Raw genomic sequence first — 14,942 nt, forward strand, 5'->3', positions numbered from 1 at the left:
AACTAACTCAAATCAACCTCCCACTCTCACACGTAAACTAACTCAAATCAACCTCCCACTCTCACACGTAAACTAACTCAAATCAACCTCCCACTCTCACACGTAAACTAACTCAAATCAACCTCCCACTCTCACACGTAAACTAACTCAAATCAACCTCACACTCTCACACGTAAACTAACTCAAATCAACCTCACACTCTCACATGTAAACTAACTCAAATCAACCTCCCACTCTCACACGTAAACTAACTCAAATCAACCTTGCACTCTCACACGTAAACTAACTCAAATCAACCTCCCACTCTCACACGTAAACTAACTCAAATCAACCTCCCACTCTCACACGTAAACTAACTCAAATCAACCTCCCACTCTCACATGTAAACTAACTCAAATCAACCTCCCACTCTCACACGTAAACTAACTCAAATCAACCTCCCACTCTCACACGTAAACTAACTCAAATCAACCTCCCACTCTCACACGTAAACTAACTCAAATCAACCTTCCACTCTCACACGTAAACTAACTCAAATCAACCTCCCACTCTCACACGTAAACTAACTCAAATCAACCTCCCACTCTCACACGTAAACTAACTCAAATCAACCTCCCACTCTCGCAGGGAAACTAACTCATGTTGCTAGAAATCAACCTCCCACTCTCACACGTAAACTAACTCAAATCAACCTCCCACTCTCACACGTAAACTAACTCAAATCAACCTCCCACTCTCACACGTAAACTAACTCAAATCAACCTCCCACTCTCACACGTAAACTAACTCAAATCAACCTCCCACTCTCACACGTAAACTAACTCAAATCAACCTCCCACTCTCGCACGGAAACTAACTCATGTCGCTAGAAATCAACCTCCCACTCTCTCACGGAAACTAACTCATGTCGCTAGAAATCAACCTCCCACTCTTTCACGGAAACTAACTCAAATCAACCTCCCACTCTCACATGTAAACTAACTCATGTCGCTAGAAATCAACCTCCCACTCTCTCACGAAAACTAACTCATGTCGCTAGAAATCAACCTCCCACTCTCTCACGAAAACTAACTCATGTCACTAGAAATCAACCTCCCACTCTCTCACGGAAACAAACTCATGCCGTTAAAAATCAATCTCCCACTCTTGCACGAAAACTAACTCATGCCACTAGAAATTAACGTCCCACTCTTACACGGAAACTAAATCATGCCACTAGAAATCAAACTCTCACACGGAAACTAACTCATGTCGCTATAAATCAACCTCCCACTCTCACACGGAAACTAAATCATGCCACTAGAAATCAAACTCTCACACGGAAACTAACTCATGTCGCTAGAAATCAACCTCCCACTCTCACACGGAAACTAAATCATGCCACTAGAAATCAACCTGCCACTCTCACACAGAAACTAAATCATGCCACTAGAAATCAAACTCTCACACGGAAACTAACTCATGTTGCTAGAAATCAACCTCCCACTCTCTCACGGAAACTAACTCATGCCACTAGAAATCAACCTCCCACTCTCTCACGGAAACTAGCTATTGTCGCTAGAAATCAACCTCCCACTCTCTCACGGAAACTAACTCATGTCGCTAGAAATCAACCTCCCACTTTCACACAGAAAATCAACCTGCCACTCTCACACAGAAACTAACTCATGTCGCTAGAAATCAACCTCCCACTCTCACACGGAAACAAACTCATGCCGTTAGAAATCAACCTCCCACTCTCACACGGAAACTAACTCATGCTACTAGAAATCAACCTCCCACTCTCTCACGGAAACTAACTATTGTCGCTAGAAATCAACCTCCCACTCTCTCACGGAAACTAACTCATGTCGCTAGAAATCAACCTCCCACTTTCACACAGAAAATCAACCTGCCACTCTCACACAGAAACTAACTCATGTCGCTAGAAATCAACCTCCCACTCTCACACGGAAACAAACTCATGCCGTTAGAAATCAACCTCCCACTCTCACACGGAAACTAACTCATGCTACTAGAAATCAACCTCCCACTCTCACACGGAAACAAACTCATGCCGTTAAAAATCAACCTCCCACTCTCACACGGAAACAAACTCATGCCGTTAGAAATCAACCTCCCACTCTCGCACGGAAACTAACTCAAATCAACCTCCCACTCTCACACGGAAACTAACTCAAATCAACCTCCCACTCTCACACGGAAACAAACTCATGCCGTTAAAAATCAACCTCCCACTCTCACACGGAAACTAACTCATGCCGCTAGAAATCAACCTCCCACTTTCACACGGAAAATCAACCTGCCACTCGCACACAGAAACTAAATCATGCCAATAGAAATCAAACTCTCTCACGGAAACTAACTCATGTCGCTAGAAATCAACCTCCCACTCTCTCACGGAAACTAACTCATGTCGCTAGAAATCAACCTCCCACTCTCTCACGGAAACTAACTCATGCCACTAGAAATCAACCTCCCACTCTCACACGGAAACAAACTCATGCCGTTAGAAATCAACCTCCCACTCTCACACGGAAACTAACTCATGCTACTAGAAATCAACCTCCCACTCTCACACGGAAACAAACTCATGCCGTTAGAAATCAACCTCCCACTCTCGCACGGAAACTAACTCAAATCAACCTCCCACTCTCACACGGAAAAAAACTCATGCCGTTAGAAATCAACCTCCCACTCTCGCACGGAAACTAACTCAAATCAACCTCCCACTCTCACACGGAAACTAACTCATGCCACTAGAAATCAACCTGCCACTCTCACACAGAAACTAAATCATGCCACTAGAAATCAAACTCTCACACGGAAACTAACTCATGTTGCTAGAAATCAACCTCCCACTCTCTCACGGAAACTAACTCATGCCACTAGAAATCAACCTCCCACTCTCTCACGGAAACTAGCTATTGTCGCTAGAAATCAACCTCCCACTCTCTCACGGAAACTAACTCATGTCGCTAGAAATCAACCTCCCACTTTCACACAGAAAATCAACCTGCCACTCTCACACAGAAACTAACTCATGTCGCTAGAAATCAACCTCCCACTCTCACACGGAAACAAACTCATGCCGTTAGAAATCAACCTCCCACTCTCACACGGAAACTAACTCATGCTACTAGAAATCAACCTCCCACTCTCTCACGGAAACTAACTATTGTCGCTAGAAATCAACCTCCCACTCTCTCACGGAAACTAACTCATGTCGCTAGAAATCAACCTCCCACTTTCACACAGAAAATCAACCTGCCACTCTCACACAGAAACTAACTCATGTCGCTAGAAATCAACCTCCCACTCTCACACGGAAACAAACTCATGCCGTTAGAAATCAACCTCCCACTCTCACACGGAAACTAACTCATGCTACTAGAAATCAACCTCCCACTCTCACACGGAAACAAACTCATGCCGTTAAAAATCAACCTCCCACTCTCACACGGAAACAAACTCATGCCGTTAGAAATCAACCTCCCACTCTCGCACGGAAACTAACTCAAATCAACCTCCCACTCTCACACGGAAACTAACTCAAATCAACCTCCCACTCTCACACGGAAACAAACTCATGCCGTTAAAAATCAACCTCCCACTCTCACACGGAAACTAACTCATGCCGCTAGAAATCAACCTCCCACTTTCACACGGAAAATCAACCTGCCACTCGCACACAGAAACTAAATCATGCCAATAGAAATCAAACTCTCTCACGGAAACTAACTCATGTCGCTAGAAATCAACCTCCCACTCTCTCACGGAAACTAACTCATGTCGCTAGAAATCAACCTCCCACTCTCTCACGGAAACTAACTCATGCCACTAGAAATCAACCTCCCACTCTCACACGGAAACAAACTCATGCCGTTAGAAATCAACCTCCCACTCTCACACGGAAACTAACTCATGCTACTAGAAATCAACCTCCCACTCTCACACGGAAACAAACTCATGCCGTTAGAAATCAACCTCCCACTCTCGCACGGAAACTAACTCAAATCAACCTCCCACTCTCACACGGAAAAAAACTCATGCCGTTAGAAATCAACCTCCCACTCTCGCACGGAAACTAACTCAAATCAACCTCCCACTCTCACACGGAAACTAACTCATGCCACTAGAAATCAACCTCCCACTCTTACACAGAAACTAAATCATGCCACTAGAAATCAAACTCACACGGAAACTAACTCATGTCGCTAGAAATCAACCTCCCACTCTCACACGGAAACTAACTCAAATCAACCTCCCACTCTCACACGGAAACTAACTGAAATCAACCTCCCACTCTCACGCGGAAACTAACTCATGCCGCTAGGAATCAACCTCCCACTCTCACACGGAAACTAAATCATACCACTAGGAATCAACCTCCCACTCTCACACGGAAACTAACTCAAATCAACCTCCCACTCTCACATGTAAACTAACTCATACTACTAGGAATCAACCTCCCACTCTCACACGGAAACTAACTCAAATCAACCTGCCACTCTCACATGTAAACTAACTCATGCCACTAGGAATCAACCTCCCACTCTCACACGTAAACTAACTCAAATCAACCTCCCACTCTCACACGTAAACTAACTAAAACCACCTCCCACTCTCACACGTAAACTAACTCAAATCAACCTCCCACTCTCACACGTAAACTAACTCAAATCAACCTCCCACTCTCACACGGAAACTAACTCAAATCAACCTCCCACTCTCACACGTAAACTAACTCAAATCAACCTCCCACTCTCACACGTAAACTAACTCAAATCAACCTCCCACTCTCACACGGAAACTAACTCAAATCAACCTCCCACTCTCACACGTAAACTAACTCAAATCAACCTCCCACTCTCACACGTAAACTAACTCAAATCAACCTCCCACTCTCACACAGAAACTAACTCAAATCAACCTGCCACTCTCACATGTAAACTAACTCATGCCACTAGGAATCAACCTCCCACTCTCACACGGAAACTAACTCAAATCAACCTGCCACTCTCACATGGAAACTAACTCATGTCGCTAGGAATCAACCTCCCACTCTCACACGGAAACTAACTCATGCCACTAGAAATCAACCTCCCACTCTTACACAGAAACTAAATCATGCCACTAGAAATCAAACTCTCACACGGAAACTAACTCATGTCGCTAGAAATCAACCTCCCACTCTCACACGGAAACTAACTGAAATCAACCTCCCACTCTCACGCGGAAACTAACTCATGCCGCTAGGAATCAACCTCCCACTCTCACACGGAAACTAAATCATACCGCTAGGAATCAACCTCCCACTCTCACACGGAAACGAACTCAAATCAACCTCCCACTCTCACATGTAAACTAACTCATACCACTAGGAATCAACCTCCCACTCTCACACGGAAACTAACTCAAATCAACCTGCCACTCTCACATGTAAACTAACTCATGCCACTAGGAATCAACCTCCCACTCTCACACGGAAACTAACTCAAATCAACCTCCCACTCTCACACGTAAACTAACTCAAATCAACCTCCCACTCTCACACGTAAACTAACTCAAATCAACCTGCCACTCTCACACGTAAACTAACTCAAATCAACCTCCCACTCTCACACGTAAACTAACTCAAATCAACCTCCCACTCTCACACGGAAACTAACTCAAATCAACCTCCCACTCTCACACGTAAACTAACTCAAATCAACCTGCCACTCTCACATGGAAACTAACTCATGTCGCTAGGAATCAACCTCCCACTCTCACATGGAAACTAACTCATGCCACTAGGAATCAACCTCCCACTCTCACACGGAAACTAACTCAAATCAACCTGCCACTCTCACATGGAAACTAACTCATGTCGCTAGGAATCAACCTCCCACTCTCACATGGAAACTAACTCATGCCGCTAGGAATCAACCTCCCACTCTCGCACAGAAACTAACTCAAATCAACCTCCCACTCTCACACGGAAACTACAAAAATGTAACTCAAATCAACCTCCCACTCTCACACAGAAACTAAATCATGCCACTAGAAATCAACCTCCCACTCTCACACGGAAACTAACTCATGCCACTAGAAATCAACCTCCCACTCTCACACAGAAACTAACTCATGCCACTAGAAATCAACATCCCACTCTCACACGGAAACTAACTCATGTCGCTAGAAATCAACCTCCCACTCTCTCACGGAAACTAACTCATGCCGCTAGGAATCAACCTCCCACTCTCGCACAGAAACTAACTCAAATCAACCTCCCACTCTCACACGGAAACTAACTCAAATCAACCTCCCACTCTCACACAGAAACTAAATCATGCCACTAGAAATCAACCTCCCACTCTCACACGGAAACTAACTCATGCCACTAGAAATCAACCTCCCACTCTCACACAGAAACTAACTCATGCCACTAGAAATCAACATCCCACTCTCACACGGAAACTAACTCATGTCGCTAGAAATCAACCTCCCACTCTCTCACGGAAACTAACTCATGCCACTAGGAATCAACCTCCCACTCTCACACAGAAACTAACTCATGCCACTAGAAATCAACCTCCCACTCTCACACGGAAACTAACTCATGTCGCTAGAAATCAACCTCCCACTCTCTCACGGAAACTAACTCATGCCACTAGGAATCAACCTCCCACTCTCACATGTAAACTAACTCAAATCAACCTCCCACTCTCACATGTAAACTAACTCATACCACTGTAACTTATAACTTGTCTACTGGCATTGGGTTATCCAACTCCTCAAGATATCATTAACAAGTTTAAATTTTAAATTTCAGGTTACTGAGTTATCTTTAACTGAATGGTTGCCATGGCAAACCAGCAAACAAGCCAACACTCCACTAGTAAGTCATTCTCAGCAGTGTACAAACTATGTAGAAGTGATGGAATTCATCGATGTACAGCATGAGATGACAGATGAGGACAATTATGGGATAGAAATGATGTCATACCTTAATAAAGAAGATGTTCATCTCAAGAAGGACACCAATAAAAAAGAAGGGATAAAAAGGTGGATGATAGAGGGAAAAAAAAATGACAAAGAAATCATCACATTACCTGAGACATGTTATGACAGCGAAAGTGATATTGATCTTCCTGAAGTAGATTTTATTTCAACTAACATTAAGGATAAAAACAGCAAGGAGGTAGGGGAGGATCATTGCCATGGAAATACAAAGAAAAATGTAATAACACTGGTGCTAAAGAATGATAATGATGATGACTTTGATAAAATTGCATCATGTCGAAAAAGCAATATGCCTAAGGCTCAGCAAATGGTCTCGCCAAAAAGCAAGAAAAAAGTTGTTTCTCCAATCACCAGTAATAAAGAGATGTTTTCTCTGGATAAAAGGAAAGAAACTCCACACTTGGTCAAAAATAAACAATTGTTTTCATTGGACGAGAGGAAAGAAAATCCCCAGTTTGAAAGAAATAAACAGGTGTTTGCTGGAAATGAAAATAGGAATCTGTCTCATTCCATCAGACAGAAAAGTGTCTCACCGAAGGATGAGAAAGGATCTTTTTTGTCAGGTAACAGAAAAAGTAATTCTTCTCTTCAAGACAAAACTGGGGATCTTTCACCTTTTAAAGAAATGTGCAAGTCGGTGATAGATGGTGAGAACAGCCCCAGAAAACCTGATGATGGTAATCTGTCATTGTTGTTCCCATCTCTTGGATCGCACTCTAAACCCCAGGATGTCACACTGCAAATAGACATAGATGACTGTATGGTTGCTACACCTCCCTCATTGGAATCACTGGCTCTACTAGATGATACAAACTTGGAACAGAATCTTGTGGATTCAACATTAAATGAGTTACAGATAGGAACAGAAGCAGAAAATTTGTGTTCTTCCCCGAAATTGATATCACACTCAAATATAGTAGAGGATTGTTTAGAAACAAACGTGGCCGATATCAGTGGCATAAAACCATCAATATATAAAGAGGAGGAGAATTTGGATGACGATCCATTCTGCTTTGATATTTTGCCGCCAGATTTCATGGATGATTTGACAAACTACACTCACAGTGAGCTGATTGAAGAGCATGTAAAGGAGGATATTACACAAGGAGAAGGCTCAATAAAAAAACATTCCCTGGAAAGTAGCGTTGGTGGATGTGAACCAGAAATCAATGAAGATGATTTTGCGGAACCTAATTTTGATTTGATGTTCAATTTAGATAAACTTGATGAGAGTGATGTTATACCGCCATCACCACTTAAACCAGTCAAAAAGTATGGGGCTTTACAGTTCTCTGTTCGTCAACAACAAGACGAATTCTACAATTCAAAGAATAGGCATATTGGTAGTAGTAAACAAGAACAACCTCATCTACATACTAGCACTGAAGAAAACACTGTCCAGATGCTGGCACATACTCCCAAACTTTCATCCACAATGGATGAAAAATTCACACAAATAAAAGATAAAGCAAGCCCAAGAAATGTTTCCTATGGAAACCCAACTGTAACACTCACTTCTAAGCAGAGTGTGAAAAGAAAAAGTTATTCTCCATTAAGTCTAGTGAATGAAGGATCTGCCACAAAACTAAAACGATTTTGCCATGAATCATCGAGTGTTGTCTCTGCCTCATGTAGTACACCTGTTGTCTTGGTGAAACCATCAAATAAACATTTGGCAGCCATTCCTAGCATAATCAGTCCCATATGCAAGCCACGTAAGTATTATTAGTTTAGATAGTTATTTTGAATAACGTTGTGATGAATTTCTGACATACAATTAGTTTGTTATTGTGAAGTGTACACTATAATAAAGCAAATAATACATTGGATTTGTTATTGTGAAGTGTTCACTATAATGAAGCAAATAATACATTGGATTTGTTATTGTGAAGTGTTCACTATAATGAAGCAAATAATACATTGGATTTGTTATTGTGAAGTGTTCACTATAATGAAGCAAATAATACACTGGGTTTGTTATTGTGAAGTGTTCACTATAATGAAGCACTTAATACATTGGATTTGTTATTGTGAAGTGTTCACTATAATGAAGCAAATAATACACTTGGTTTGTTATAGTGAAGTGTTCACTATAATGAAGCAAATAATACATTGGGTTTGTTATTGTGAAGTGTTCACTATAATGAAGCAAATAATTGGGTTTGTTATTGTGAAGTGTTCACTATAATGAAGCAAATAATACATTGGATTTGTTATTGTGAAGTGTTCACTATAATAAAGCAAATAATACATTGGATTTGTTATTGTGAAGTATTCACTATAATGAAGCAAATAATTCATTGGATTTGTTATTGTGAAGTGTTCACTATAATGAAGCAAATAATACATTGGATTTGTTATTGTGAAGTGTTCACTATAATGAAGCAAATAATACATTGGATTTGTTATTGTGAAGTGTTCACTATAATGAAGCAAATAATACATTGGATTTGTTATTGTGAAGTGTTCACTATAATGAAGCAAATAATACATTGGATTTGTTATTGTGAAGTATTCACTATAATGAAGCAAATAATACACTGGGTTTGTTATTGTGAAGTGTTCACTATAATGAAGCAAATAACACATTGGATTTGTTATTGTGAAGTGTTCACTATAATGAAGCAAATAATACATTGGATTTGTTATTGTGAAGTATTCACTATCATGAAGCAAATAATACATTGGGTTTGTTATAGTGAAGTGTTCACTATAATGAAGCAAATAATACATTGGATTTGTTATTGTGAAGTGTTCACTATAATGAAGCAAATAATACATTGGGTTTGTTATTGTGAAGTGTTCACTATAATGAAGCAAATAATACATTGGGTTTGTTATAGTGAAGTGTTCACTATAATGAAGCAAATAATACATTGGGTTTGTTATTGTGAAGTGTTCACTATAATGAAGCAAATAATACATTGGGTTTGTTATTGTGAAGTGTTCACTATAATGAAGCAAATAATACATTGGGTTTGTTATAGTGAAGTGTTCACTATAATGAAGCAAATAATACATTGGATTTGTTATTGTGAAGTGTTCACTATAATGAAGCATATAATACATTGGGTTTGTTATTGTGAAGTATTCACTATCATGAAGCAAATAATACATTGGATTTGTTATTGTGAAGTGTTCACTATAATGAAGCAAATAATACATTGGGTTTGTTATTGTGAAGTGTTCACTATAATGAAGCATATAATACATTGAACTTGTTATTGTGAAGTGTTTACTATAATGAAGCATTATATCGAGAAATTCGTTGTAAAGGTGGTCAATTATAACAAAATTATGGTGTAATACCAGGTGAATAGAAGTGGGGGAAAAGTTGTACCTGCACCATATCTTCTGGAATGATTAGGTTCTGGTTTTTGACACCAACTGCCTGTCACCAACAGAAAATGTCAAACCTCACATACATTTTTGTGTACCCTGTCTACATAACACTTACATTATTTGAAGATCCCATGTTTTAGAATAGTTTATTATTATTTATTTAGACTCACCACATTTGAATCACTTTGATGATGATGATGATGATGATGACGATGAAGATGTTATCGGAAGGAGAAGAAAAAAAGTTCATGTGCTTAAGTCTCCAGAAACTCCCAAAATGACTGACAATCAGAGTTCCTTGGTTTGTCTGATTTCATATTAACTTTCATTATATTGTATCATGTTTCACACTGAGTGTGAGATCCTAGCGTGATGGTCTCACACTGAGTGAGAGTTCCTAGTGTGATGGTCTCACACTGAGTGTGAGTTCCCAGTGTGATGGTCTCTCACTGAGTGTGAGTTTCTTGTATGATGGTCTCACACACTGAGTGTGAGTTTCTTGTGTGATGGTCTCACACTGAGTGTGAGTTTCTTGTGTGATGGTCTCACACTGAATGTGAGTTCCTTGTGTGATGGTCTCACACTGAGTGTGAGTTCCTTGTGTGATGGTCTCACACTGAGTGTGAGTTTCTTGTGTGATGGTCTCACACTGAGTGTGAGTTCCGAGTGTGATGGTCTCACACTGAGTGAGAGTTCCTAGTGTGATGGTCTCACACTGAGTGTGAGTTCCCAGTGTGATTGTCTCACACTGAGTGTGAGTTCCTTGTGTGATTGTCTCACACTGAGTGTGAGTTCCTTGTGTGATGGTCTCACACTGAGTGTGAGTTTCTTGTGTGATGGTCTCACACTGAGTGTGAGTTCCTTGTGTGATTGTCTCACACTGAGTGTGAGTTTTTTGTGTGATGGTCTCACACTGAGTGTGAGTTTCTTGTGTGATGGTCTCACACTGAGTGTGAGTTTTTTGTGTGATGGTCTCACACTGAGTGTGAGTTTTTTGTGTGATGGTCTCACACTGAGTGTGAGTTTCTTGTGTGATGGTCTCACACTGCGTGTGAGTTCCTTGTGTGATGGTCTCACACTGAGTGTGAGTTCCTTGTGTGATGGTCTCACACTGAGTGTAAGTTCCTTGTGTGATGGTCTCACACTGAGTGTGAGTTCCTTGTGTGATGGTCTCACGCTGAGTGAGTTCCTTGTGTGATGGTCTCACACTGAGTGTGAGTTCCTTGTGTGATGGTCTCACACTGAGTGTGAATTCCTTGTGTGATGGTCTCACCCTGAGTGTGAGTTCCGAGTGTGATGGTCTCACACTGAGTGTGAGTTTCTTGTGTGATGGTCTCACACTGAGTGTGAGTTCCTTGTGTGATGGTCTCACACTGAGTGTGAGTTTCTTGTGTGATGGTCTCACACTAAGTGTGAGTTCCTTGTGTGATGGTCTCACACTGAGTGTGAGTTCCTTGTGTGATGGTCTCACACTGAGTGTGGGTTCTTTGTGTGATGGTCTCACACTGAGTGACTTCCTTGTGTGATGGTCTCACACTGAGTGTGAGTTTCTTGTGTGATGGTCTCACACTGAGTGTGAATTCCTTGTGTGATGGTCTCACACTGAGTGAGAGTTCCTTGTGTGATGGTCTTACACTGAGTGTGAGTTCCTTGTGTGATGGTCTCACACTGAGTGTGAGTTTCTTGTGTGATGGTCTCACACTGAGTGTGAGTTCCCAGTGTGATGGTCTCACACTGAGTGAGAGTTCCCAGTGTGATGGTCTCACACTGAGTGTGAATTCCTTGTGTGATGGTCTCACACTGAGTGTGAGTTCCTTGTGTGATGGTCTCACACTGAGTGTGAGTTCCCAGTGTGATGGTCTCACACTGAGTGTGAATTCCTTGTGTGATGGTCTCACACTGAGTGTGAGTTCCTTGTGTGATGGTCTCACACTGAGTGTGAGTTTCTTGTGTGATGGTCTCACACTGAGTGTGAGTTTCTTGTGTGATGGTCTCACATGAAACTTTTTAAACTCTGAAATGTGTAAATAAAAATATATAAGACTTTTTGACAAATTTGGTAAGATTTGATTACCGGTATAATACCGGTAATGTTGAAATTGAACATCTATGACTACACAACCACATTATCCAAAATTTTCACCAACCTGACTGTTTCTAGTGCTATATTGTCCAGCAGTTAATCCAATATTTAGTAGTTAGTGAAATTATAAGGATGTTTTTTTAGTTCCCATTCAAACAAAATTCAAAAACAGGAACAAAAAATGTCACCTCTAAGTGTGTGCAGATGAATATCTCCACCTGTATTATTCATGCTTCAAATGTCAAACTTCATTTGTTTTGTGATCACAACATATAATTCATGTTAAATTTGATTTCATACATCAGGTACATATAGCAAATGTTGACAGTGAAGATGAATTTGACACATCATCACTGTTTGTAGCGAGGAGAAAAAAGAAGAAAATTGCTTTAATTGATACACCTTCTTCGGATCGAAATGTCGGCAACATACAATCATTGGGATCAGAACGAAAACAACACAAAGCAAAAGTAAGTGTAGCTATCCTAGTTATACATAGTGATCAGTGTTTAATTACCCTCAACAAATTTGGGCCATGGAAATGTTATTTTTTCATTAAAATTAAAAGGGCTCTCAAGTTTTCCAGACAATACAACTTAAATTGAAAACATTTGCAAGAAGAAAATATCATGACAGTCACTGTGTCTTAGTATCTAAAGTGAAATGTTCAACTCTTAAAAATATTTGTATCACAATACTGTATCACAATATTGAAGAATTTTGCAGTAAACCGTACAAGTCAGTTGAATTGAAACAATTTAACTCAGTCAAGTCAAGTCAATGTACATGGAGCTGGCAGGCTATAGGTTAAATAACTGGGTAGTATGTTTAGATGATCTGTTATCTAGGTATCAATCTGTGTACAGCGACATTCACTTTTGAAAATAATTTATGTTAATTAATCGCTACATCTTTGTTGTGAGTATTATGCAGGGAAAAGTGATTATGCATAAAATTGAATTCTTTAGAAACACAGAAATCGTAATTCTGAGGTGATCAGGGGTTTTCTGGATGAAGAAGCGGAGGTTTCAGATGATATCAGCCAATACTCCTCTGATGAAAATATCAATGAAGGATATGATACCTCAATGGAAGAATTCATCAATGATGCTACTCAGGCCTCTCAACAACAAACAGGTATGTGCAGGGTAATAGTAAAGTGATATTGACTGGCACTGAGGGCAGTATATCTTGATAGAAGAATTCATCAATGATGCTACTCAGGCCTCTCAACAACAAACAGGTATGTGCAGGGTAATAGTAAAGTGATATTGACTGGCACTGAGGGCAATGTATCTTGATAGAAGAATTCATCAATGATGCTACTCAGGCCTATCAACTACAAACAGGTACGTGCAGGGTAATAGTAAAGTGATATTGACTGGCACTGAAGGCAATATATCTTGATGGAAGAACTCATCAATGGTGCTACTCAGGCCTCTCAACTACAAACAGGTATGTGCAGGGTAATAGTAAAGTGATATTGACTGGCACTGAGGGCAATATATCTTGATAGAAGAATTCATCAATGATGCTACTCAGGCCTCTCAACTACAAACAGGTATGTGCAGGGTAATAGTAAAGTGATATTGACTGGCACTGAAGGCAATATATCTTGATAGAAGAACTCATCAATGGTGCTACTCAGGCCTCTCAACTACAAACAGGTATGTGCAGGGTAATAGTAAAGTGATATTGACTGGCACTGAGGGCAATATATCTTGATAGAAGAATTCATCAATGATGCTACTCAGGCCTATCAACTACAAACAGGTACGTGCAGGGTAATAGTAAAGTGATATTGACTGGCACTGAAGGCAATATATCTTGATGGAAGAACTCATCAATGGTGCTACTCAGGCCTCTCAACTACAAACAGGTATGTGCAGGGTAATAGTAAAGTGATATTGACTGGCACTGAAGGCAATATATCTTGATAGAAGAATTCATCAATGATGCTACTCAGGCCTATCAACTACAAACAGGTACGTGCAGGGTAATAGTAAAGTGATATTGATTGGCACTGAAGGCAATATATCTTGATGGAAGAACTCATCAATGGTGCTACTCTGGCCTATCAACTACAAACAGGTACGTGCAGGATTGTAGTGAAGTGATATTGACTTGCACTAAGGGCAATAGTATATCTGAATGGAAAAATATATTATTGAAATTAATCTGTTCAATGTTCATCTTAAAATTACAATCGTTGTGCAGATTTTAATGATATGCACATGGATGTGAAAACAGCTTAGCTCTAGTTATTTGTTTCACATAGACATTCACTGATATGATTTCAATTTACAGATTTACAACATATGTACCTACAAAGCCTGCATCAGAAGAGGATGGAATCTCCTGCAGTGCATGCTTACAAAAATAAATACAAAATGATCTATAACGATCACAGTGATCATGATGATATATTCTCACAAGTACCCCAACAAGATCACACCTATGAAGAAGATAGCTTTGTTGTGGACGAGGTGACTAACAGTTGCCTTGACGA

The 14,942-nt window shown here is 40.3% G+C and overlaps 1 protein-coding gene across 1 annotated transcript in view; it reads left to right on the plus strand.

Moving 5' to 3' along the window:
- The window catches only part of LOC102806271 (uncharacterized), a 30,274-nt gene extending 15,351 nt beyond the window's left edge, over positions 1-14,923 (plus strand). Inside the window, 6 exon segments of the mRNA XM_085496201.1 lie at positions 6,818-8,723; positions 10,515-10,651; positions 12,739-12,903; positions 13,402-13,570; positions 14,741-14,841; positions 14,843-14,923. Of these exon segments, the coding sequence (XP_085352327.1) occupies positions 6,818-8,723; positions 10,515-10,651; positions 12,739-12,903; positions 13,402-13,570; positions 14,741-14,841; positions 14,843-14,923 (2,559 nt within the window).
- The last annotated feature ends 19 nt before the right edge of the window (positions 14,924-14,942 follow it).

This window comes from Saccoglossus kowalevskii, chromosome 2 (assembly GCF_978046115.1).
Source record: "Saccoglossus kowalevskii chromosome 2, keSacKowa6.1, whole genome shotgun sequence".
NCBI classification, from domain to species: domain Eukaryota; kingdom Metazoa; phylum Hemichordata; class Enteropneusta; family Harrimaniidae; genus Saccoglossus; species Saccoglossus kowalevskii.